The 26267-nt window shown below is 37.8% G+C and overlaps 1 protein-coding gene and 1 pseudogene across 2 annotated transcripts in view; one reads left to right on the forward strand and one right to left on the reverse strand.

Moving 5' to 3' along the window:
- The window catches only part of TPST1 (tyrosylprotein sulfotransferase 1), a 109787-nt gene extending 85503 nt beyond the window's left edge, over nucleotides 1–24284 (reverse strand). Inside the window, exons 1-2 of one of the 2 annotated variants that reach the window (XM_011366985.2) lie at nucleotides 24029–24284; nucleotides 6437–7382 (exon numbers count right to left, since the gene is read on the reverse strand). In XM_011366985.2, the coding sequence (XP_011365287.1) occupies nucleotides 6437–7281 (845 nt within the window). In that variant the 5' untranslated portion in view covers nucleotides 7282–7382; nucleotides 24029–24284. The remainder of the gene's footprint in view (nucleotides 1–6436; nucleotides 7383–24028) is intronic. The other variant, XM_023534632.1, reaches the window with a different exon arrangement.
- LOC111744149 lies at nucleotides 2727–2845 on the forward strand (annotated as a pseudogene).
- Nucleotides 24285–26267: the final 1983 nt, after the last annotated feature.

Below are 26267 nucleotides of genomic sequence, written 5' to 3' on the forward strand. Positions count from 1 at the left end.
TATCTCTTTATTGGCATTCTCTACATTTCCCAAAAGTTCATTAAGCATCTTTATAACTAGTGTTTTGAACTCTGCATCTGTTAGAATTCTTGACTCCATTATATCTGGATCTCTGTTCTGTTCTGTTCTATGGTTTCTGCTTCTTTGTCTTCCTATTTTGGCTGCCTTTCTGTGTCTGTTTCTATGTACTAAGCAAAGCTCCTAAGTCTCCTGGTCTTATTAGTGTGGATTTGTGAAGTAGGTGTCCAGTGTCACAGTCCTGAGAGGGGTTCAGCTGCAGGCCAAATTTAGCCCAAGCCTCTGCCCCTCCAGGGCCACCTGTTGATTCAGCAAGCAATCCACAGATGCTATGCTTATAGTTGCCTCAAAAGGCCACATCAGAAACTGAGGCCAGCTGCCTCCACCAGTGTGAGCAAGGAGCACCTAACTCGCTGAGGATACACCTGATGTGGCTTGGATGGAGACCGAGTTGGGGTAGACAGGGTTTCAGGGAATTCTCTGGGCGTAGCGACCTCTGTTATCCAGTTTGATGATGTCACGGCTATAGGGGCACTCTGTCTGCACACTGTGAGGGGGAGGGCTCAACAGGGAACAATGGATACCGCCAACACTTCTGTACAGAGCCAGTCTCTCCTTGGCCCTCACACCAACAATGTCTCCCTGTAAGTCCCTGGTGCTCCCTGCACACAGCTGAATCGGCACCGGTGCTCAGAGCAAGCAAGTCCACCACCGCGAAATCCACTCACGGTCGTGGCTCCTTTAAGAGGCATCTGCCACTGCCACTGCCACAGCCTCCATCTCACTCAGCCGCTCGAAACTGGGCAGCCCCAGATCCTTGCCCCATCCTACCATCTGCCATTGCAGGGTGCTTTCTTAGATTTCTCTGTAGTTGTATGGCTTGTTCATCTAGATTCCAGGTGATTTTTCCTTGCTGCTGCTCCTTGTTTCCATCACAACTTGGATTTAGTCGCCAGAGAGATGAATAGAGCCTCTGTCATCTATGCCTTTTTTTTTCTCTCTCAATTGCCATATTCTTCAAGAACAGTACAAATTGTGCTTTATTAACTTACATTCTTGTTCTGCTTCTCATTCTTCACTGGCATATTTTGAAATATAATTTTTCCTCTATTTTCCTTTTGTAACCTGTTTTGCTGTCTATTACTTGTTTATTCAATTACCCTTCTCCAGCTAAGAGATGTCAACTAATCTCTTCGATTTGACCTACAAAAGTAGCACAGTGATTTCCACAACTCCAAAAGCATTCTTCTTAGGTAGAATTTGATTAACATCTAGATTTATAAAGATTGGTTTATTGCCTTCACAAAGGATAAGTAATCTAAAGTAAGCAGGCTTGTTCTTTGATAATTTTATGGAAAAAAAAGTAATATTTATAAAATTCTTCTGGGATATTTTAATCCGAGCTAATAGAGCACAGGTAATCCTAATTTGCATACTATTAACTTTACATACTGTAGAAGTGATCATAATTTGCACAAACATAGCCTGTCTTTGTCTAAACTTGCTCATAATATTCTTGTTATTCTTAAATATCAGAAAATTTTCAAGTGGATATTTTGTTCTTTCTGTTAAGCCTGTAAGATATTATAAAAAATGTAATTTCCAAAATAAACTTCATTTTGAAAACTAAAAAAAATTAATATTCTAAATTTAATAAATTAACTATTCTTTGTACCTCCTCAAAAGTATCTCAATTTCTAAAAATTTTTTTGCATTATTTTCACCTATTTAATCTTTCTTTACTACAGAGTTGATTTCTAGTTTTTTTTTCTGTTTACTAGAAGCTTTAGAGTCAGTTATGTTCTTATTCTCTTGCACTTAGTACTATTATATTTTTCATTCTAACCTATTTCTGCTTAATAGTTGTATATACTTTTTCTGCTCTAAGACTAGATAACTTCTCCGAATTTTATTGTAATTCTTGTACTTGTTCTGTTTAAGTGTTAATATTACACTGTTCCTCTGGCTTTGCTCTGTTGACCTAGTAAACTTGTTGACTGATCCTAGGTTACTTTTTTATTTCACTCATCCTTGAGTATACTTAGATGGGATTTTTTGTTATTGTTATTGATGATTTTTATTTGTTTCAGGTAATTTTATAGTGTCTTAATGAGTTTAACATCAGAAACAACTCTGTACACTCTAGTAACTTCCTGAATATTCCCAGATAGAGATGACCGAAATTCCACAAAAATTCCAAAGTTCGTGAGAAAAGATCAATGTAAATAACTTAAAACTTTACTTCTATCTCCTACTCAAAATATTTGAGGAGCAGGCCTTAGCAGTACTTATGATTCACTGATCAAGAAGATCCTCTTCCATATTCAGTCACTTGGAGGATTCTGTTGGAACACATCTATTTACATAAGTATTTTCCTTAAAATGTACTCCCCCCATTTCTATTCAAACATTTCTTGAAAGATAAAAGCAAAAACAGATTTTTAAATGCCTCAATTTTTTCCTACTCTCTATTAGTTTGGAAGAATTAGATCAGTGAGTTCTATATTATTTTTTTGGAGCCATTAGTCAAGACTATGGCTTGGTTTAATATGAAGTTGAACAGAATGGCTGAATAATTTATAAAAACAGAACATGGTATTCAAAACATCAAAGTTATAAGGCCAGTCATTGGGAAAACTAGCACTACTATTAGACTTGAAACGACTACCTAAAAACATCAAGGATAAATAGTATATCTAAAATTCTAAGTCTACGGCCATGCTACCGTGAACGAGCCCGATCCCGTCTGATCTCGGAAGCTAAGCAGGGTTGGGCCTGGTTAGTATTTGGATGGGAGACCAGCTAGGAAGACCAGGTACTGTAGGCATAAAAAATAAAATAAATAAAATAAAATAAAATAAATAAGGGATTGTGAGCCAACAAGGTCCTTGCAATCTGTGAGGTCAACCAAGGGTTGCCTTGCCTAAAACAATTAATTAATTAATTAATTAATTAATTAATTAAAATTCTATAGTTGTACCTACCTGTAGAACTAAAGCTAAATTATCAGTCAGCCAAAGCAAACTGTTTTCATCCCTTTTCCCACTCATTAAATATTTTGTTTTTATTTTCAGTTTTAAAAAGCTTGGTTTATATACACTAATCTCTAAAGGAAAACTCCCTAGACCACACCAGAATGAAAGTATGTTTACTTCTATGAAATTCTTTCACAGAAGAATCACCTGTATGCTCACAGGTCTTTACTCTACACCTATTATTTTTCTGTAACTAGAACTGACCACAAAGGCAAGAGATGCCAACCTGACTGAAAACAACTGGAAATTCCTAAGCAAAGCAAAGGAAAGCTTAACTCTCATAGTTAACAAGGCAGGAACTGTGAAGGCCTTCCTTGCCTTCCTTATCGCTATCTGAAACAACTGCATATATTCCTGAACCACCTGGTAACATTTTCAAACCTTCAAGGCTGCCTAAATATTATCAGTATTTTAGTATTAAATAATACTAAAATAGTATTAAATTACTTACTTTAAAAAATTTTCCTAGAATGAAAATGTTTATAGGAAAGCAAAAGCACACAAGATGATCAACTCTGGGCTATGAATTCCTCATGGTCATGACTCTGAACTAACATGGAATATTTATAACTTGGTACTTACTTATGGAATAATTTTATATGTTTCTGCCTTTTCCCCCAATTAGCTCTTCTTGAGAACAAGGACTCAGTCTTAAAAGAGGCAACACAGTCTAGATTAGACCTGCCTCAGTCAAAATAGCTCTGCTCTTATCAATTTTATACTGGAATTCTGGATAAAACTTTGTTTCAAAAAGGAGTTCAGATGTTATTGTTTTATTTTGTTTTTAAGTTAAAAAAAATACTCATACCCCAGTAAAATTAAAAAGACTGACAATACCAAGTGTTGACAAAGATTACGAAGCAACTAGAACACATTCATGTAAAGTATCACCATACATGAATGGTACAGCCATACATGAATGATACAGCCATACGTGAATGATACAGACAATCTGGAAAACAAAAAGTACCTGTTAAATATATAAATAGATACAGATATACATAACATCTTATGATACTTATGAAATTAATACTTATGTACACCAAAAGCAATGTACAAAATTATTCTTAACAACTTTACCCATAATATCTCCAAACTGGAAACATCAAATGTCCATCAATGAATAAATTATATTGTTTTAAAAAATACAGTAGTGAAAAAGAATGAGCTACTACTATTTACAATATTATAGGTGAATTTCATGTTAAATGAAAACAGCCAGACACAAAATAATAAATAGAAATAATTGCATTTATGTGAAAAAAAACAAGCAAGACTGATTGTTTGTGAACTTTATATCTAACCTCTATCGCAGCAGTGATAGAGGTTAGATTATGCTTACTTCTGGGTTGAGGAAAATATTGACTATGAAGGAACATAAAAGAGTGCTGGTAATTTTCTATATTTTGATATGGATGGTGATTACAAAAATGTATACAGATGTAAACATTCATCAAATTGTACATTGAATATACGCGCATTTACTATATATGTTATATCTTAATTTTTAAAAACTCATAGTGGCAAGAGTCTTGGAATAAGTATTAGAAGTTCGAGTCATGGTTCTTCCATGTGCGATTCTTGACAAAGCATAGAACATCACTGGGTGTCTATTCCATATACTAAATGCTAAAGTCTCTTTCTCTTCTAAAATCCATTAATTCGAAATTTCTATGTGTTTCCTCAGTCTTCACGTTTGCCTTAAACATAGTAAGTATATATGCAAAATGAACTCCTGGTTTCCACTAAAACTTAACTTGAACATATCTCTTTAATCCCTATGTGGAAAGACCGGAAGGTCTAACGGGATTATTTTATATTAACAGAAGAAACTAGCTTCAGAATCTCTGGGTCAACATACAAGCACACAAAGTGAAATGCTTACCTAAGAATACAGGTGATTAGAAATTAGTTATGGTCTATTATCTGGAAAAAAAAAACTGTAATGACAGTAGCTAGAGCTGTAATTCTTTGAATCAATAAAAATAACCTAGAGTCACTGGAACGAGGATACCTAATAATTTGTAATCAATAACCAAAAGCTAGGTACAAAAAGATAGCTGTTCTGTTCAAATTATCTACATGATGAATCAATATTTACTGTACAAGTTCTATACACTGGGAAAAAAAATCAAGAAGACATTCCTTAGAAGGAGCAAGCAGGATATACAAGGGAAATACATTACTTTTTCTTTTCTTTTTTCTTTCTTTTGTTTTAAATCAGGGGTATAAATTACTTTTTTTAAAATTTATTTATTTAAATTAGTTTCAAGTATACAGTACATTGGTTAGACATCTATAACGTTCATAAAACGATCCCCCCATTTGTTCCTTCCTTCCCTGGGCCTCCACTTAGACATCATATTAATGCTAACTGCATTCCCTCTTCCATGCTCCTGGAAAAAATTAAAAAAAATTATTATAACCAACTTCTCTTCATGAGGAGATGCTACCTGAATTTTAACAGTAGTCTCCATTTTTACATTCTCATTCTAGATATATCTAAGTCATCAAGTCAGGTTGTCAGATTGAGTCAGAGCACTCTAGTCATCATTTCATGAGAAAGGGGGTGGGAAATGGAAAGGTTTTAGAAGTATTTGAACTTACGGAACTTCTTGTATGGATGATGGATTGTTTCTAAATTTCTGAGATTCCCTAGCCCGTTGTAAAAATCAAAAGATGTATCCAGCAGATGACAAAAGCAGCACTATATGTAATAAAATGCTATGGAAAAAAAGGACAAACCCACTGAGACCAAGGCATGGATTCTAGTTTTGGCCTTGCATCTAAATTTGAGTAAATCATTTTGACCTTTCTGACTCAGTCTTCTTACCTCTAAAATGAAGAGACTGGGTTAGGTAATTTTATCTTTATTCTTCTCTATCACTAAAAATTCCTAAATGTTTGGAATTCATTGCTTCTCACCAACATGGTAGATGCTTTTCCTCATGTTAGCCTTAATCTACACAAAAGCCAACTATCCTTACTAACAAAAATATCTAGAAATTAGAAATCAGAGCCACTAAAAGTCAATGATAGGTATTAAAGCCCAAGGTCTGTGAAAAAGGTCTTTCACTGCTATAAATTGGGTTTGCCTCTATTAAATAAATTAAAATAACCACAATTCATAAATAAACAAATGAATTAAATAAATAAAAGAATTCATAATGAACTGGCTAGAGAATTTTTTAAAAACTCACTGAAGAAGCTATATATTTTCCAGAAAAGGTCTATAGTTTATATATGTGTATATATGTGTGTATATGTATATACATATACACACATATATACACATAAACATATACATATACATATATACACACACACACACATCATTATTAGCTAAATATAGGGTCAATATAAAAAACATAACATCTACTCACTTTGACAGAGATACGCCCCCAGCTTTCCCAATCAACTCTTCATGGTGTAATACTGAGTGGTTCCACGGAATATGGAGGAACTTTAAAAGTGTTCTCATCCACCGTTCAGGATGTAAGACAAGTTGCTCATAGTGAACTAACATGCATTTTTTATAGCCAACCTCCATACACTGGTTATACATGGTCTCTATGGCACGATTCCACTTGGTCAAACAGTCCCTATAGCTGTTCAGGTCAAACCCAGCTATAGTAACTTTTCGAGAAATCATTGAATGTACTGATGCTCGGCCATCTCGGACCATCAAGAGAAATTTGGCATTGGGAAATAACCTAGCAAGGTAAGTTAAGGATTTCAGGGCAAAAGGGTCTTTATTACATAAATAAGGGGCTAGTTCCCCATGCTTAACAATGATTTCTAGTAAGAAAGCTTGCATGGCAGAATCCAGCACTTCATCAGTGACACCAGCCTCATCCAAGCGTATTTTCTCTTTACTAGACCGTGACCACATCTGCTTCAGGGCCAGGATTCGGGGAATGACCCTGGTTTCCTCTCCACAGCGAATATCTGGATGTGCATCTAACATGGCCCTCATGAGTGTGGTCCCACTCCGAGGCACACCTCCAATAAAAATTAAAGGCATATCCTTGTGATAGGCAAAGGTTTTGTTGGCTTTGACATCCAGGCCAGTTCGCACAGTGGTCTTTGTGCTCTCCAATTTGAAGGGCTGGCTACGTTCCTCAATTCGGTGATGGCATTCCATGGCATGTTGGCCCAAGTAAAATACAGTCACAGAACTAATCACCAGACATGCCAATAGTAAGTTCTGCTTCAGTTTTCCAACCATCTTGATGTGGTTACCTTTTTATTAAACAGATATTTTGCTCAAAATAATTTCCAGAAAATGTTCAGGCCATGGAGATTTTACTTCAGAAAGATGATCAACATCTAATAGGAAAAAGAAAAAGTTATTTTATCATCACATTAAGATTCTTTACAAATTAGTCATCAGTTACCACGAACATTTTAGCTAGAAAAAATATGAAGCACTCTTAGAAAACAAATATGCACAAATGCAAACAAAAATAAATCATTTTCAATCAGAAACAGCTTTTAATATAACAATTCTGAAGTTATGCAAAAAATGGAAAATTAAATAAAACGATTTCTATTAGTGAGTCAAGCAAATATTTAGTGTGTCCAAGTACATTTGGAGTCTAACCCATGGCTCATCTCTGGTATTCAGATGTGCTTTATCCCCAAGAAGTCATTCTCTCCACATTCTACTATAAAAAGAAATTAGAGAATAAATATAAAACTTCTAAATCTTTAACACATATTCAGTTATTTCATCCCACAAATTATTTATTTAGGTACTACAGGCCTGGTACTTGGGATTTGCTGAGGATAAACTTTGAAAAGGACAGCAGTGATGCTCTCAGGAAACAAAGTCTCATGGACAGACAGATATGCAATGACAATAAAAGTATAATGAAAAGAAACAAATAGGTCTAGCTGAGGAAGCTATAAAAAGCCTTATGAAAAAAATAAGAGAAATGGGTAATCTAAGCAATAGGAACTTGTGTGCAAAAGCATAATGGCATAACAAAGCACAGCATAATTAGGTAACTAGAAGTAGTTCAGGAGAGTTGGTATACAGGATGCAAAGAAAATTGTACATGTGTGTCTATGATCTTGCCTTAAGAAGGACAGATAAGATCTGAATACACAGAGCATTCTGAGCTGAAGATACACTATGACCACAGATGTAGACATGTAAAACATACATACTATATATATATATGTAAAATATTCATACTTCGGAACTGCTAGTTTAGCCAGAACAAGGATACATCTCACGAAGCAGACAGCAATCAGATTACACCTAGACTCAAAAAATTTACCCTGAATCCTCAGGGGGCAAGTGTGATAGTTTGGTCAAACACCAGTCCATATATTGTTGTGGAGGTATTTTTTAGATATGATTAACAAATCAACAGACTTTGAATAAAACAGATTACCATCCATAATACAGGTGGGCCTCATCCAACTACTGAAATCCATAAAAGTAAGACAGTTTTCCTGAAGAACAGGAATTCTCCTAATGACTGCAGCACAGAAACCCTGCCTGAGTATCCAGCCTGCTGCCCTGCAGAATTCAGAATCAAGGCTAACATCAACTCTTACCTGCCAGACTGTTCTATGAATTTTAGAATTGCCAGCACCAGAATCACATGAACCAATTTCTTAAAAACTCTCTTTCTTATATTAAAAAAAAAATACACACATACACACACACACACACACACACACACACACACACACACACACACACACACACTGACTAATACTAAGTACACCTAAGGAATTGACCAAAGGAATACATTCTGAGAGGCAGGATGTCTAGCTATGGGCTAGTGAGAAGGTAAGCAGTTCTCCCCAAAAACCAATTGTAAAGTGGGATGAAATTAATAAACAAACCCTTTCAGCCCTCTGGAACTCCACCAAAGGAATACAACCTGAGAAGCATTTATGTTTGAAAAATTGCTAAATGCTGAGTAAGAACAGTGAGAGTCTCTGGCATTCTAATTCACCATCTACCCACTCAGCAGAGAGAAAGGTTCTGCAGGGCAGGGCAAGGCAAGACAAACTATGAGGACTGGTGGCTTTTGACCAAAGGGAGTTCACTCAATTTGGAGTAATAAATATACTGGCTCAAGATGTTTAAGTATAACCACTGACCTCAACTACACAGATGCGGGGAAACCAGTAGAAAGCCATGCTTAAAACTAAAAAAAATTGTGTGTGTGTGTGTGTGTGTGTGTGTGTGTTTATCTGAGCAGCTACATCAACATACATTTATATGAAATGTCCACACAAGGCAAATTTGAGGAGACAGAAAGCAGAAGGTGGAAGCAAGAATTTAATGGCAAACAGGCATGAGGGGATTTTTTGCGGTAATGAAAATTTTCTAAACCTGGACTTCTGTGATAGTTACAAAACTGTAACATCTATTAAAAAAGCAGTGAATTGTACCCTTACGGTGGGTAAGTTTTATGGTATATAAGTTACACCTCAGTACAGCTGTTAGTTTTTTAAAGAATACATTCCTAGAAAAACATTTTGATAGTCTACACCAACCAAGATCTGGATTCTGTTTTCTAACATAATCACTCCTTTAGTCACATATTTGAACACATATTATTGTGCCCGGCACTGTATTATATAAAGCTGCAACAAAGAACCACAAAGTGAGAATAGGTTAAGATTAAAATAAAAGATCAACTTAATAGACTACAAAAAAAAAGCATTAAGAACATTGGTAACAATATAGCATTGAAATATCTATGCAGAAAGCTGTATCCATGATATAGAAGACACACTTAAGATGTTATATCAATATTCATCTTAAAAAAGGGAAGAAAACAATGATGAGAAAAAGAGTAATATTGACAATGGAGACTCGAGATTCAACCTTAGAATGGCAATGTTTTGTTCGAAAAAACGACAACTATTTTACAAAAGAAGAAACATTCTTGAACTGGAAAAAAAGACACTACTCTACAGTCTAATATAACTTCTCAAGCAAAACAAATGACAGCAATCTCAATCTGGACACATCCTAGTAATTTCATATTTCAAATATCCTTTGATTTCAAATGTGAGGAAACTAGTTCTGCAGGCTTCCAAACAGAAAAAAAATAAAATAAGGACCAAAGGAACAAATAACAACCTGGCATTAGACGCCTCTATAACATTAAATGCTTATCCTCCGGTTTCCTCGTAGCTCCCTTTCTTATCTTTCAAATTTGTTATAGTGAACATGTGTTACTTTTTTAAGCGGGGGGGAAAAACCCATTATTTTAAAAATAATAGGAATAGCTTTTCTTTAAAAGTGACATCTAGGTAAAGATGAGAAGACTGAGTAGGAAATAGGTAAAGAGTAAAGAGAGGAGCATTCTACGCAAATGCAAAAGCAAAAGCCCTGCAACAGGAAGGCATTTTAAAACTTTTAAACCACTTCCTCTTTATCTCGAGAATACTCACCAGCAGCGCTTGCAGCTGCAGCATTTACCTCAAGATAACTCTCAGATTATAGCCCTAACCTTACTCCCAAAGCTTGTCACAAAATATTTCACTTTTATTATTTTCGCATTGCTCTAGTATATTGATAGTCTTTAGAAACAAATGGCATCATTCTATTTTTAGTAGTGGTATTTCCATTTACAAAATATAGTAATTCTCGATCGCTGAAAATGTCAACTTCTAGAAAACATAGCATTCCTATGCGTGATGTTAAATTAACACTGGCAGCAAGCTGTTTTTTTTTTTTTTTCTAAGTGGGAAAAGGGTTAAGGATCACAGCAAGGCGGTGAGCAAGAGGGAAAGTGGGTGAGCAATGAAACTAGAAAGATGGTCAGGGATAAGATCATAAGTCTTGTGGGCTGGGTTAGGGATATGAAATTTATGGACGATGCAATCGGATGTGGCTTATTTAAAGATTTTAACAAACAAACCCTATCCCTATTCTAAGGAGTCATTTAATTCTATATCTCACTCTGGCCAAAACCATCTTGAAAAAGAAGTGTTGGAGGACTTAATTCCCAATTTCAAAACTTATTACAAAGCTACAATAGTGAAGACAATGTAGTTCTGGGATGAAAACAAGCATACAGGTGAACGGAATAGGTAAGATGGCTGAGTAGGTAGACATTGTGTTTGCTTCCTCTCATGACCATATCGAAATTACAACTAAACTACAGAACAATCTTCATTGAAAATCACCTGAAGTCTAGGTGAACAGAAGTCCTACAACTAAGGACACACAGAAGGGGCCACTTTGAGACTGGTAGGAGGAACAGAGACATGATCCCACACTTGCATGTGGTGGTTGAAAATTGGGAGCGATATTTCGGCTGTGGAGGTCCCTCCCAGAGGAGCAAGGGGTCCCAATACAACGCTGGGGTTCCAGGGCAGGGAAAAGAAGTCTCCACAAAATATGGATGTGAAAATCGGCAGACTGTAACTGGGTGGGGCAGAGGGCTGCAGAGGTCCCAGGCACTATCTTTGACATTCCTCTTCAAGAACCCATGCATGGACTTACTCGTTGACAGACTCACTCGCTCTGGGCTGTGGTGCTGGGGCAGAGGCTCAAAGAGTGCCAGGGATATATGGGGAGGAACTGAATTATATGACTTAGGGCGAGGACTGGAGGGGCCACTTTCCCCCAGAGAGAAGTGCTGGTGGAGGCCACTGTTCCTTTGTTGGGATCTTCCCAACCAAGTATGCAGACACAGGCGGCTGCTAATCTGAGTCTCCATCAATCTGGCTAACACTGGTCACCCCACCCTGGTGATTCCCTAAGACCATGGCCCACCCAACTCTCAGGCCCACCCAAGCCGACCTTCCCCTGGCATTTCCATACAAATGGCCTGTCATGATCATACTGCAGAGTTTCTGAAAATCTTTCAAAGGTTAAAAAAAAAAAAAACAAGCAGCATCTGGCCTCAGCATGCCCTGTACCTCTTGCTGAGCAGCCCCAAGCCTGGAATTAACAACAGCTGGCCTTGGTTTGCAACTCAGCCTCTCAAGGCACCTCCAAGCTCAGCATGAGTGGTAGCCATGTACGAATTAATTGGTGGCTCATGCCAGGTGGCCCTGGGCAGGGCACAGGCTGTGGCTGAACTTGACCTATGGCAGGGCCCCTCGAGAAGGCCCTGTGCTGGGAATCCTAGGGCTGACTTCAGACCAAGCCAGAGGACAACCCAGGGCCACATCCTAGGACAACACACCCAAATGGAAGACTGGGCAGGCACCAAAGCCTAGAGTTCAAAACACTGGTTATAAGGATGTTCAATGAACTTAGGAGCAGTGTAAGGGAATTCAGTGAGAACTTTAACAAAGAATCAGAAAACATAAAAATGGAAATAGAAAAAAAAAAGAAGAATGCAATGACTGAAATGAAGAATATATTACAGGGAATCAACAATAGATTAAATAAAGCAGAGGACTGAATCAGCAATTTGTGAGACAAGGTAGCAGAAAACACCCAATCAGAACAGCAAAAAGAAAAAAGAATCCAAAAAAATAAAGAGAGCTTAAGGGGCCTCTGAAACATAAGTGTAACAACATTCACATCACAGAAATACTAGGAGAAGTAGAGAGTAAGAAACTGAAACCCATTTGAAGAATAATAGAAAACTTCCCTACTCTGGCAAAAATAGACATACAAGTCCAGGATGCGCAGAATCCCACACAAGATGAACCCAAAGAGGCCCACACCAAGACACATCATAATTAAATGCCAAAGGTTACAAAGAGAAACTCTTTAAAGCTGCAAGAGATTAATCAGCTGGGAAAAAAATTGTGTAGGTGATAGAGGCTTTGTTCATTCCTCTTGCGACCAAATCAAAGTTGTGACAGAAACATGGAGCAAACAGCAAGCAAAGCCTGGGATCTAGACGAACATAAGCACTACAACTAGGGAGAGAAATAATTACCAACCTGCAACAGCAGAAGATAGGATGGGGCGGAAGACATGACGTTGCCTGGTCCAGAGCCGCTGAGTGGGACACAGGCTGCAGCAGCGGTAGCCAGCAACTACAGACATGTCTTAAAGGGGCTGTGTCTGCGAGCAGACTTTTGTGGGGACATACCTGCCCACTCTGAGCATCAGTGCCAGGTCAGCTCTATCGGTGGGGCACCAGTGACTTAAAAAGAGACACTGAGTTTTCGGAGCAAGGGCCAGGGGCAAGGATCTCTCCCGGGCAGAAGTGCCGGCAGTATCCATGGTACCTGACGGACCCTTCCCCTTCCCAGTGTGCAGACACAGAGCTGCCATAGCTGAGACGTCACCAAACTGGCTATTAGAGGCTGCTCTACCCAGAAGAGTCCCTGAAACTCCGCCTCCCCCGACTCACAGCCCCACCCAAGCCACATCCAGTTGTGTCCTTGGTGAGGCCAGTGCTCCTTGCTTAGCAGAGACTTGGCCTGCAGATGAACCCCTTTCAGGATTCTGCCACTGAACACCTACTACACAAAGCCATGCTAATAAGACCAGGAGACTTAGGAGCTTTGCTTAGTACATAGAAACAGACACAAAAGGCACCAAAAATGGGAAGACAAAGAAGCAGAAACCATATGAGAACAGAGCAGAGATCCAGGAATAATGAATCAAGCAATCCAACAGATGCAGAGTTCAAAACACTGGTTATAAAGATGCTCAATGAACTTAGGGGAAATGTAGATGAACTCGGTGAGAACTTTAACAAAGAAATTAAAAACATAAAAATGGAAATGGAAATTATAAAAGGAAACCAGTCAGAGATGAAGAACACATTATCTGAGATGAAGAATATATTAGAGGGAACCAATAGAGTGAATAAAGAAGAAGATTGAACCATCAATATAGAGGATGGGGAAGCCAAGGTCACCCAATCAGAACAACAAAAAAAAAAGAAGCCAAGAATATAATAACACTTCAAGGAGTCTTTAGGACAAAATTAAGTGTAAAAACATCTGGGTCATAGGGGTACCAGAAAAAAAAAAAAACAATAAAAACAAGATGTAGAAAAGCTATTTTAAGAAATAATGATGGAAAACTTCCCTAACCTGGTGGAGGAAATATACAAGACCCCAGGAAGCTCAGAGAGTCCTAAAAACCAGGAACCCAAAGAGGCCCACACCAAGACACATCATACTTAAAATGCCAAAGTTTAAATACAAAGAGAAAATCTTAAAAGCAGCAAGAGAAAAGCAGTTAGTTACCTACAAGGGAGCATCCATACGACTTGCAGCTGATTTCTCAAAAGAAACTATGCAGGACAGAAGGCCTTGGCACAAAATATTCGACATGATGAAAACCCAGGATCTACAACCAAGAATACTTTATCCAGAAAAGCTATCATTTAGAGTTGAAGGACAGATAAAGAGCTTCCCAGACAAAAAATGAGCTAAAGGAATTTGTCTTCAACAAGCCAGTATTATAGGAAATGCTGGAGGAACTTCTTTAAGAAAAAAACATGTATCAAAAACAGGAATAAAGACTGGTGATAATTACATTCCTATCCACGAGTACCTCAAATGGAAAAGAATTAAGTGCTCCAATCAAAAGATAGGGTGATTGAAAAAATAAGAAAACAAGACTCCTACATATGTTGCCTAGAAGAGACTCATTTCAGATTAAAAGAGACACATAGACTAAAAGGAAGGGGATGAAAAAAGATATTGCCTTGAGAGATCTAGAGTTGAATGAAATGGGTCAGATAGAGAAAGACAAATATCGCATGATTTCACTTATATGAGGAATCTAAAGAACAAAATCAACAACAACAACAAAAGTGGAAATAAACTCATGGATACAGAGAATATTTAAAGGGATACTAGATGGGGGCGGTTGGAGGGACAAAAAAGGCAAAGGGATTAAGAAGTACAAATGGATAGATGCACAATAGACATGGAGATGTAGAGTGTAGCATGGGGAAGATGGTTAATAATGTAATAAATATGTAAGGGGGAAGAAGGGTACTAGATTTAGTGGGGTGATCACTTTTGGAGTTATGTGGATTTCTGATCACTATGCTATACAACTGAAACTGGTATATCATTGTATGCCAACTATAATTGAAAAAAACTCATTGAATTATACAATGTAAATACAAGAGATTAACTGTCTATTATATTTTTAAAAAGATGGAAAAAATCTAAAATAATAATAATAATAATAATAAAATCAAAGGACAGTAAAGAATTTCTCAGACAAGAAAAAGCTAAAGGAGTTCATCACCACCAGCCCAGTGTTACAAGAAATGTTAAAGAGACTTCTTCTTTAAGAAGGAAAAAGATAAAAGATAAAAAATACATATGATAAGATGGCAATAAGTACATATCTATCAACAATTACTTTAGATATAAATGGATTAAATGCTCCAATCAAAAGACAGGGTAGTGAATGGTTATGAAAACAAAACCCTTAAATATGCTGACTACAAGAGAGCCACTTTGTATCAAAAGACACACAGACTGAAAGCAAAGAGATGGAAAACAATATTTCATGAAAATGGAGACAAACAAAAAGTCAAAACAGACTTTAAAACATGAGACAAAGAGGGACCCAATAATCCCACCTCTCAGTATTTATCTGAACAAATCCAAAACACTACTTTAAAGGGATATGTGAGTCCATATGATCATTGCAGCATTATTTACAATAGTCAAGATATGGAGGCAACCTGGATGTCCATCAATGGATGAATGGATAAAGAAGAGGTGATACATATATACAATGAAATATTATTCAGCCATAAAAAAGAATAAAATCTTGCCACCTGTAACGACATAGATGGACCTAGAAAGTATTGTGCTAAGTGGAGTAAGTCAGGCAGAGAAAAACAAATGCCATGTGATTTCACTTAAAATGTGGAATCTAAAGATCAAAATAAACAGAAACAAACTCATAGATACAGGGAATATTTTGAGAGCTGACAGATGGGAGGGACGTGGAGAAGGTGGGTTAAAAAGAGGAGGAGATTAATAAGTACAAATCGGTAGCTATAAAATAGTCATGGGTATGTAATGTACACAAGGAATATAGTTGATAATATTGTAATAATTGTATGGTGTTGGATCGGTACTAGATTTATCAGGGTGATCATTTCATAAGTTATATAAATGTCTAATCACTATATAGTACACCTGAAACTAATATAATATTGTATGCCAACTGTAATTGAAAATAAAAAATTATCAAAAAAAAAAAGAAAAGAGAAATAAGTTAAGACATTTACCTAAAAAGAGAGAGGGAAATAGAAATGACATAAGTTTTCCTTCCTCAGAGAAGCTGAAGAAATATTTGCTGATATGAGGCTTGGATTTCAGAATAAGGGAATCAGGCCCACAAAGCTAAGACAGACAGCATTTAACCATGTATGCCAAAGCAACAACAACAACAATAATGCATAATAAGAAAATCAAGTAGTACTTCTGAGAGATAATAATATTAATTATAATTTTTGTTTCTATTTTTCTTTTGTTTTTGTTTCTTTTGTTTTGAAGAAGTCCGAACGAAGAATTTTTTATATAATTAACTAAAGTTATCTTCATATTTTATAGACTCTCATAAGATTCGGTTCCTGACAGAATGATAGGAGTTAAGTTTTGCCAGTTTCATAAATTCAAGTCATGGAAATAACATTGCTTTTATAAATTAAGGTTGTTAATACAATTCTAAAGTAAGAACACCTGTTCTGAATTTCAGATTTCTATCAGAACCAGAGGAATAGAGGGCTTTTGAATGAGAAAGTAAAAAGATATGCCAATTTGACACTATTTCATTAAACTAAAAGCTGTGTAAATGCAGAAAAAGAATATACTACACAGGAAGGGCCTATGTTGATGCACTAAAATCCAAGAAACATATTAATACTATTACATGAGAGAAAAAAAGTGATACAAAACAAATTAATAAAAATGAGAAAGAAGTGACAACTCGCACCACAGAAATAGAAAGGATTATAAGGAAATACTACAACTAAATGCCAACAAATTGGACATCCTGGAAGAAACGAATACATTCCCAGAAATATATAATCTTCCGAGGTTGAATCTGGAAAAAACTGAATATCTGAAGAGACTGATAACTACTAACGAAATCAAATCAGTAATCAAAAAACTACCAGCAAACAAAAGGCCTGAACCAGATGGCTTCACAGATGAACTTTACCAAACATTGCAAAAAGAATGAACACCTATCCTTCTCAAACCATTCCAAAAATTGAAGAGAAAAGGCTCTGAAACTCATTTTACAAGGCTGGCATTACTCTGATACCAAAACCTGACAAAGACACTACAAAAAAAGAAAATTGTAAGCCAGTTTCCATGATGAACACAGATGCAAAATTCCTCAGTAATATAATAGCAAACTGATTTCAGCAACACATTTAAAAGATCATGTACTATGATCAAATGGGATTTACTCCTGGAATGCATGGTTGGTTCTATATCCACAAATCAATTAATGTGACACACCACAAAAACAAAATGAAGGATAAAAATCATATGGTCATAGGTGCAAAAAAAGCATCTGACAAAATCCAGCACCCATATATGATAAAAACTCTCAGCTAAGTGGAAACAGAGAGAACATACCTCAACATAACAAAGGCTGTATAGGACAAACTCATAACTAACATCATACTCAACAGTAAAAAGCTAAAAGTCTTCTCTTTAACATCAGAAACAAAACAAGGATGTCCACTTTCACCTCTTTTATTCAACATTGTATCACAAGTCCCAGTCACAGCAGACAAGAAAAAGAAATAAAAGGCATCCAAATTGGAAAGGAAGACGTAAAACTGTCATTATTTGCAGATGGCGTAATACTATATACAGAGAACACTAAAGATTCCACCAAAAAACTGCTGGAACTAGTAAATGAATTCAATAAAGTCACAGGATATAAAATTAATATTCAGAAATCAGATGAATTTTTATATACCAATAATGAACTGTCAGAATGAGAAATTAAGAAAACAACATCATTTACAATTGTATCAAGGAATAAATTTAAACAAGAACATAAAAGATCTGTACTCAGAAAATTATAAGGCACTGAACAAAAAAATGAAGACAATACAAATAAATGGAAGCATATACCCTGCCCATGGACAGGAAGAATTAACATTGTTAAAATGTCCATACCACCCAAAGCATTCTATAGATTCAATGCAATTCCTATCAAAATACTAACGGCGTTTTTCACAGAACTAGAGCAAATGATCCTAAAATTTATATGTAACTCCGAAACACTCCCAAAGAGCCAAAGCAATACTGAGAAAGAACAAAGTTGGAGGTATTGCGTTACCTGATATCAAACTGTACTTCAAGGCTAGAGTAAGCAAAACAGCATGGTATTGGCATAAAAACAGACACATAGATCAGTGGTATAGAACAGAGAGCCCAGAAATAAACCCACACTTATATAGTCAATTAACCTATGATAAAGGAGGCAAGAATATACAATGGGGTAAAGACAGTCTATTCAATAAGTGGTGTTGGGAAAACTGGACAGATACATACAAAAAAAAAAAAACTGGACCACCTTCTTACACCAGATATAAGAATAGACTCAAAATGGATTAAATACTTAAATACAGAACCCCAAACCATAAAACTCCTAGAAAACATGGGCAGGAAACTCTTTAGCATCGCTCTTAGTCACATTTTCCTTGATATATCTTCTCAGGCAAGGGAAACAAAAGAAAAAATAAACGAATAGGACTACATCAAACTAAAACGTTTTTGCACAGCAAAGGAAACCATCAACAAAACGAAAAGGTGACCTACTGAATGGGAGAAGAAATCTGCCAGATACATCTGATAAGGAGTTAATATCCAAAACTTATAAAGAACTCATACAACACCCCCCAAAAAAATCCAATTAAAAAATGGATAGACATTTCTCCAAAGAGGATGTACAGGTGGCCAATGGACATATTAAAAGATGCTCAATGTCACGAATTATCAGAGAAATACAAATTAAAACCACAATGAGAAATCACCTCACACCCATCAGAATGGCTGTCATCAATAAATCAACAAACACCACGTGTTGGTGAGGATGTGGAGAAAAAGGAACCCTGGTGCATTGTTGGTGAGACTACAAACTGGTGCAGCCGCTATGGAAAACAGTATGTAGTTTACTTAAAAAATTAAAAATATGACTCAGCAATTCCACTTCTTGGAATTTATCTGAAGAAATCCAAAGCACTAATTTGAAGATATATGCATCCCTATGTTCGCTGCAGCAATACGAGTAGTAGCCAAGATGTGAAAGCAACCTAACTGTCCATCCATGGACAAATGGATAAGGAAGATGTGGTACATAAATACAATGGAATATTACTTGGCTGTACAAAAGAATGAAATCTTACCATTTGCAACATCATGGATGGACCTAGAGAGTATTACGCTAAGAGAAATAAGTCTGACAAAGAAAGACAAATACCATATGATTTCACTTATATGTGGAATCTAAAGAATAAAATAAATGAATAAACAAAACAAAAACAGCCTCATAGATACAGAGAAGAAACTGATGGCTGCCAGATGGGAGTGGGGAATTGGGAAGCTGGTTGAAAAAATTTAAGGGAATAAGAAGTACAATTGATAGTTACAAATAGTCACAGGGATGTAAAGTGCAACATAGGGAATACAGTCAATACTGTAATAACTACTATGGTGCCAGGTGGGTACTAGACTAATCGGGGATCACTTCTGAAATTATACAAATGTCCAACCACTGTACTGTACATTTGAAACTAATAGAAAATAATACTGAATGACAACTGTGGTTGAAAAAATAAAATTAAAAAATAATATTTTAAATGAAAGACAAATTAAGACATCCCTAGTTAACAAAACTGAGAAAATTCATCACTGGAAGAGATGTTGTACAAGAACAAAGGGGGTCCTTAAGACATGAAAATGAAAAGACACTGGTCAGTATACAAAATCTACATAAAGAAATAAACAGCACCAATAAAGATAACTACATAGATAAAAACAAAAGATGGTATAAACATTTTTCTTTGTAACTCTTTTGTTTCTATCTGAATTAAAAGACAATTGCATTAAGCAATAATTTTAAAACTGTCAGTGGATTTTTAACATAAAATACATAATTTGATTTACAAAAAGAAGGGGAAATGAACAGAATTCTATTAAAATAAAGTTTCTGCATACTATTGAAATTAAGTTGGCATTAATCTGAAGTAAATTATTTTAAGATATTAATTGTAATCACCAGGAAAATAAAGAAAAGTCATGATAAAAGAAATAAGCTAATTAAAATATATACTAGGAAACGTCTATTACAAAAGAAGGCAATAATGTAGGAATAAACTAAGAAAACATAAAGACATATAGAAAACAAATAACAAAATGGCAAATGCGAATCCTAATGTACTGGTAATTATATTAAATGTAAATGGGTTAAACACTCAAGAGGCAAGACCAACCATGAAAATATGAGTGAACTATTAAGCAGCTACCCAAGAAACAGCTGGTCACCTTCCAAAAACATGAATTCAAGATGTTTTACATTATTTACCAAACTGATTAATTCAACCAATTTTTATTCAGTTTCTAAAATATACTAAGTACTGTGCATGGCTGTGACAAAAAGATAAAGCATTGTGATATTGTGATATAATAAAAATTATAGAATATATATTAGGTCTTCATTCCTGATGTACAGAGCTCCTATAACCCTTGGGATTTCTTGATAGGGATGGGAGAAGTGTCTTGTTATAAATAAGCTCCTTTAAACCGTATCTTGGAGGAAGGGGGCTGGATGGCAAAGAAACCAACCCCTGACCTCAGAGAAGGACAAAGGGGCTGTAGATTAAGTCAATTACCAGTGGTCAATGATTTAATCAATTAGGCCTGTGTAATAAAGCTTTTATAAAAACACTAAGGGTTTGGAGTGCTTCCAGGATGGTGAACAAATTTAGATGCTGGGAGGGTGGCACGCCCAGAGAAGGCCTGGAAGCTCCAGGCCCCTTCTACATATCTTGTCCTCTGCATCTCTTCCATTTGGCTGTTACTGAGTTATAGTCTTTATAATAAATGGGTAATGATAAGTAAAGAGCTTTTCTGAGTTCTGTGAGCCTGAGTTCCTTGATCTGTGAGGTCTGTACTCACTCTAGGTAGTTAATGTCATAATTGAGTTAAATTGTAGGAAACCCAGTTGGTGTCTGGAGAGTTGGAGAACTGCTTAATGTGAGGGGAAAATCCACACATCTGGTGTCAGAACTGTTGTGTGTAGTGTCGAAGAAACAGTAGTTTACCTTTAGGCATGGTCCCTGACCTCTAACTCTTAATCTTAAGAAAAATGGACCCATGAGAAATAATATAAATAAAATGTGATAAATACTTTAATAGGTACATGTACTTTAATAAGGTACACATACAAAGTACCAGGAAAGTAGGCAACTAACCATGCCAACAAAAGTGACATTTACTTTGATTTTTAAAGGATGAGTTAAATATTATAATTCCTTAGAGTTTTACCACTTCCTCTTTGCGCTTTCAACCAAGCTCTCAGCCCTAGCTGCATATTACCATCACATGGGAAGCATTTTTTAAATGATAGGGTCTGGCCTGACACTAGACCAACTGATTCAGAATCTCTGCTGATGACTTGAGCCCCTCATCCTTACTCTTTAAACTCTCCCAAGGTGGTTTTAAAGTAATGCCTAGGTTAAAAATGACTGACTCTGACTCTGTTCAGGCAAAACATGGCCAAGGCCTCAGCCAATCTTCTGAGGAGAGAAAGAAAAGAATTTCAGGTATAAACAATAGGATCTATGATGGACTTAATGTCAGGAGAGAAGATTCTAAGGTTTCCAGAGTGAAGACCTTAAAATAGGAGTGTTAGTATATATGCTTGAGGGGGCTATGACTGAGGGAAGGGAAAGGAAAAAATAACTAAGCTTGAAGTACCAAGTATCCAACTATATTTATCCACTTAGCAGATGAAAATAAGGAACGCCTAAGACCTAAAGTTCAAGAAAAATGGGGACTGGATACACATCTTTGAAAACCATAAATATAAAGGTGCTATTTGAAGCCATGAAAGGAAGTGTAATTAGACAAGGAAACTAGAGTGAATAGAGAAAAGAACCAAAAGTAAAACCCTAAGGAACACCACATTAATCCAGGGGAAAAAAATGAAGTACCAGGGAAGGTTTTTTTGTTTGTTTTGGATGGTAGAAACCTGAGTGCGTATGCAAAGCTGAGAAAAAAGTTAGAATGTAGAGGGAGATCAGATGTTAACCTCAGAAATGAGGACCACTGTTCCTCTGAAAAAAGACCAGAAATCAGATAGGAACAGGAATAGAGAAAAATGACAGACCCTTAAGAGTTCAGGGCTGATGCCCGATTTCTTCTGTGAAGTAGGAAGCAAAATAAGCAATGGAGAAAAGTTGAGTAGGACAGAGTTAGAGAAGAATGGTAAATATCTATAAGCAACCATTTAGGTTTTAGTGTGTAAGAGGAACCAGAGTAAGTCAAAGCATGTGAGAGTAAATTTGCCATCCAGAAGTTTAGAACAGCAACAGTTCAGTTACATGATTTTCTCCAGCCTGCTCTGGAGATCCCAGGAGCAGAAAAAAGCCAACTGTTTGATTCATCCCGGCTTGGAGACCATCATAATGAATGTGGCAAGAATAGCTTGAAGCCAATAACATTGCTTTTATTATTTTTAAAAGCCAAATTTATATTACTCTTTGGAAAAATGGACTGTAGCTATTTCCTCTGATAGCCAGAAAGTGTGGGTGTTGAAGTGGAGGGAGGGGGGATGGTGATTACTCTTAGAGGATGTCAGAACTGTCCCTCCTAAGCATTTTTTGTTCCCTTCAGTTGATTCTAAGAAATCCAAACTTGATTCCACCAGACTCCTAAAGGATGAAAATTCACTGCAGGACTGGACTATCCAGCTGAGAGATAAACACATTAAACACTTCTTACATACAATGCTCATAGTAGGTTCCGGCTCTTCCCCTTAAAAAAAAAGGTTCAGTAAACGTGGATGGGGAGAGGGGAAAAAGGGGGTAATTAAATTGCAAAGCTAAGGCTCCTTTACAAAGCCAATTAATATAAAACAATACATATAAAATATGGTAAAACATAAAATACATAACACAAAGATTTATTCAGTCTTCTGTATAAATGCAGTGAATAAATAACTGACAATCTAATCTCTTTATCACACTTGGAGTTACTAATTCGTCCTGCCATTTTACACACCACTTTGGATACCAGACCTCCTCTGGAAGGAGGTCTAAAAGACTAACGTGTGAACATCCACCATGTGCCAGGCCTACTGTGTGCCACACTCATGGCAAGGCACTTTACATGTTAAAGACGAATTAAGATGTCAAAACTATAGGTCTGGCATACAGGAGAGAAAGTGTCTGAAGGGTTAGGTGTACAAGAAAGGAAGAAGTGTTAGGGACTGTGGTCGATTAAAGCGAAGGGAGAAGAGGTGAGTTGGAAAAGGAAGGCATCTGGGAGCAAATGGGCAAGACTCAGGGAACGTGGGGGTAGGAGGATGAAATGTAGAGTACATGGTATAAGGGGCAGCGATAGTAGTAAGCCTGCGGAAGCGAAGCCCAGGTAGAGGTGAGGACAAAAATCCGATCCCGGAGGGTTGGGGTTTACTCCCCGGAAGGCGCCCGAAAAGACTGCAGGGGCTGGGACGCGGTGTCAGCGCCGCGAAAAAGAAGAAAAGAGGCGGGTAAGGGGCGGGAGGCAGACCCTAGCGAAGCCAGAGACCCGGAAACGCTGACGCTCGGGGAAGTGGGGGTGCATGCAGCAGCCGACCATGCCACAACGTGGAGGTCCGCGCTTGGGGGGCGGGGCTGGACTACTGGCCCGGGGCGGACCGGGAGAAATGCCAGCAGGAGGCGACATGGGACCAAGGGATGCCAGGATGGAGCCTGCTGGGGCTCGAAGCCAGGTGGACGGCGGCGGACGGACAGCGGAGCCAGCTGGTGTTCCAAGCCGAGCCGCGGCAAGCGCGGCTCCCCTCTTACCTGGGATGAGTGAGGAGCTGCCGCGCCGCCTCCCCAGCATCCTGGGCTCAGCCACCTCTCCCACCGCCCTAGGTGGGGGCCATTCTGCTCGTCCCAGGAGCCCGCCCTCACCGCCAGGCGCCAGCAGCTGCCAGCCCAGCCTGGCCACGCGGAGCAGCGCCGACGCAACCCACGCCCGCAGCCGCCTCAGCAGCGACTCCCGCTGTCGCCGACTCAGCGACTGCTGCCAGCTTCCCAGGCGGGCGCGGAATCACACGCGTACGGCGATTGGCTGCCTGGCGCCCGGCCGGGCGATGTGTCGGTCTCTCTGATTCGTGGGTTCCACGGGCTACACCGAGGGAGGCGGGTTCGGAATTGCGCCCTGTCCCGCAGGCGCTGAGGGGCGGGGGTCCGTCATACGTCAGGGCCGAGCGTGTGCCCCCGCGTCCCTGTGTTTGCGCGCTCCTCCTTGAGACTCCCGGGGCGCCACCCGCCTGTGTTGGTTGTTACTCGAACAACCGTGTGCCTAGCCCGGCTGCCGAGGAGCCGTGCGCAAGTTGCAGTTCCCGCGCAGCCCCAACCCTTCACGTGGGTTGCCTTCATCCATGAAACCCTGGGAAAGGGCAAGAAAAAGAGCTTTTCCAGGAACATTCCTCCCTCCCCCCCACCCCGCCCTCGCGCGCTTGTCCACTACCTCAAGTACCAACCTCTGTGCACGCTACTGGCGGAGGAACTTTCGTCTTAATGGAGATAACTCACAAATGCAAAAATCAAAGTCAAACAATATTCCATTGCACACAAAAGCGTGAATACTGCCCCTACTACAGGGGAGGAGAACTGATACCTGAAAGAGAAGTGAAAACTAGGAAAGAATACGGTAAAGAGGGAAGGGAGCCGATGGGGAGAGGGCTGAAATATCACAACTGAAAATCAACTTCACATTTACAATTATTTCTGTGAAAACGAATAAAGGAAACCTCATTTATAATGAAGTTGGGAAGCCTCGAAGGAGACGAGCTCAGACACAAATCACTGCACCTTGCAGACTCCGAGAGGAAGCTAAGGGGTTCCCACCAGGAAGATGCTACTTTACTACCCCAACAAGAGGAAGATTTTCTTCTTACTCAGCAACAACGCAGCCAATGAGCAGCTATCACCACCCTGAACTCTTGCTGTCCTTCAGCGGACTTTCTATTATTCCTGAATACGCCTGTATTGCTGGTAAAATAACAATTTTATTTTTAAGGTTGGTACTCCCTACAGGCATATTCATACCAGTCTCTATCAAAGCAATTATTTCAACTCTGAACACAGATTGGAGAAAGCATCCATTTACGAATCCAACACCTATGTTCAAAATCGCTGTCAACCGTCCTGAAAAGATTTTTGTTATCTAAAGAACGGGGTCTATAGAATATGTACCTTAGGGAGTTACTGTAAAAATCAAATGAGGTCCACACAAAACCTTGTACACCAATGTTCATAGCAGCGTTATTCATAAGAGACAATAGAATGGAAACAAACCAGATGTTTATCAACTGATTAAACAAAATGAGGCATATCCATACAATGAAATACTATCCATTCACAAAAAGGAAGAAAGTTTTGACACATGTTACAACATGAATGAATCTTGAAAATATTATGCTAAGTGAAAGAAGCTAGTCACAAAAGACCACATATTGTATGAGTTCATTTATGTGAAATGTCCAGAGTAGGCAAATCCATATAGACAAAGAGTAGATTAGTGGATGCCTTAGGCTGAGGAGATTGAGGGAAAATGGGAAGTGATAGCTATTGGGTATGGGATTTCTTTTGGGGTGGTTGATGAAAATGTTCTAAAATCGATTGTGGTGCTGGTTGCACAATTGTATGACTATGCTAGAAATCATTGAATTGTGTATTTTAGGTGAATTTTGTGGTATATGAATTATATCTCAATAAAGCTGTTATTTTTAAAAAAGATCAAATGAGATAGCAAACTTCTGAAAGCCCTTAGCTATGGTGCCTCTCTAAGGGTTCAGTATATCTAAATTGATTTTTTTCTTTATTCAGTTAGCAAACTCTTTTAAGCAATTTGATCTGAGGTAATTTAAAGAAACATCCACCATATTTTTCTTTGGAACATTAAGTCAAATGAAAATGATTTGACCCAACATGCTTTGGGGTGGTAGAAATGGGGCAGTAGGATTACAAAGCTGATCGAAAGAAACTGAGTGAGGTCAGCAAGTTGAGAACAAAGAGAAAGGGAAGGAAGGAG

This window comes from Pteropus vampyrus, unplaced genomic scaffold (genome assembly GCF_000151845.1).
Source record: "Pteropus vampyrus isolate Shadow unplaced genomic scaffold, Pvam_2.0 Scaffold128, whole genome shotgun sequence".
Taxonomy (NCBI): Eukaryota; Metazoa; Chordata; class Mammalia; order Chiroptera; family Pteropodidae; genus Pteropus; species Pteropus vampyrus.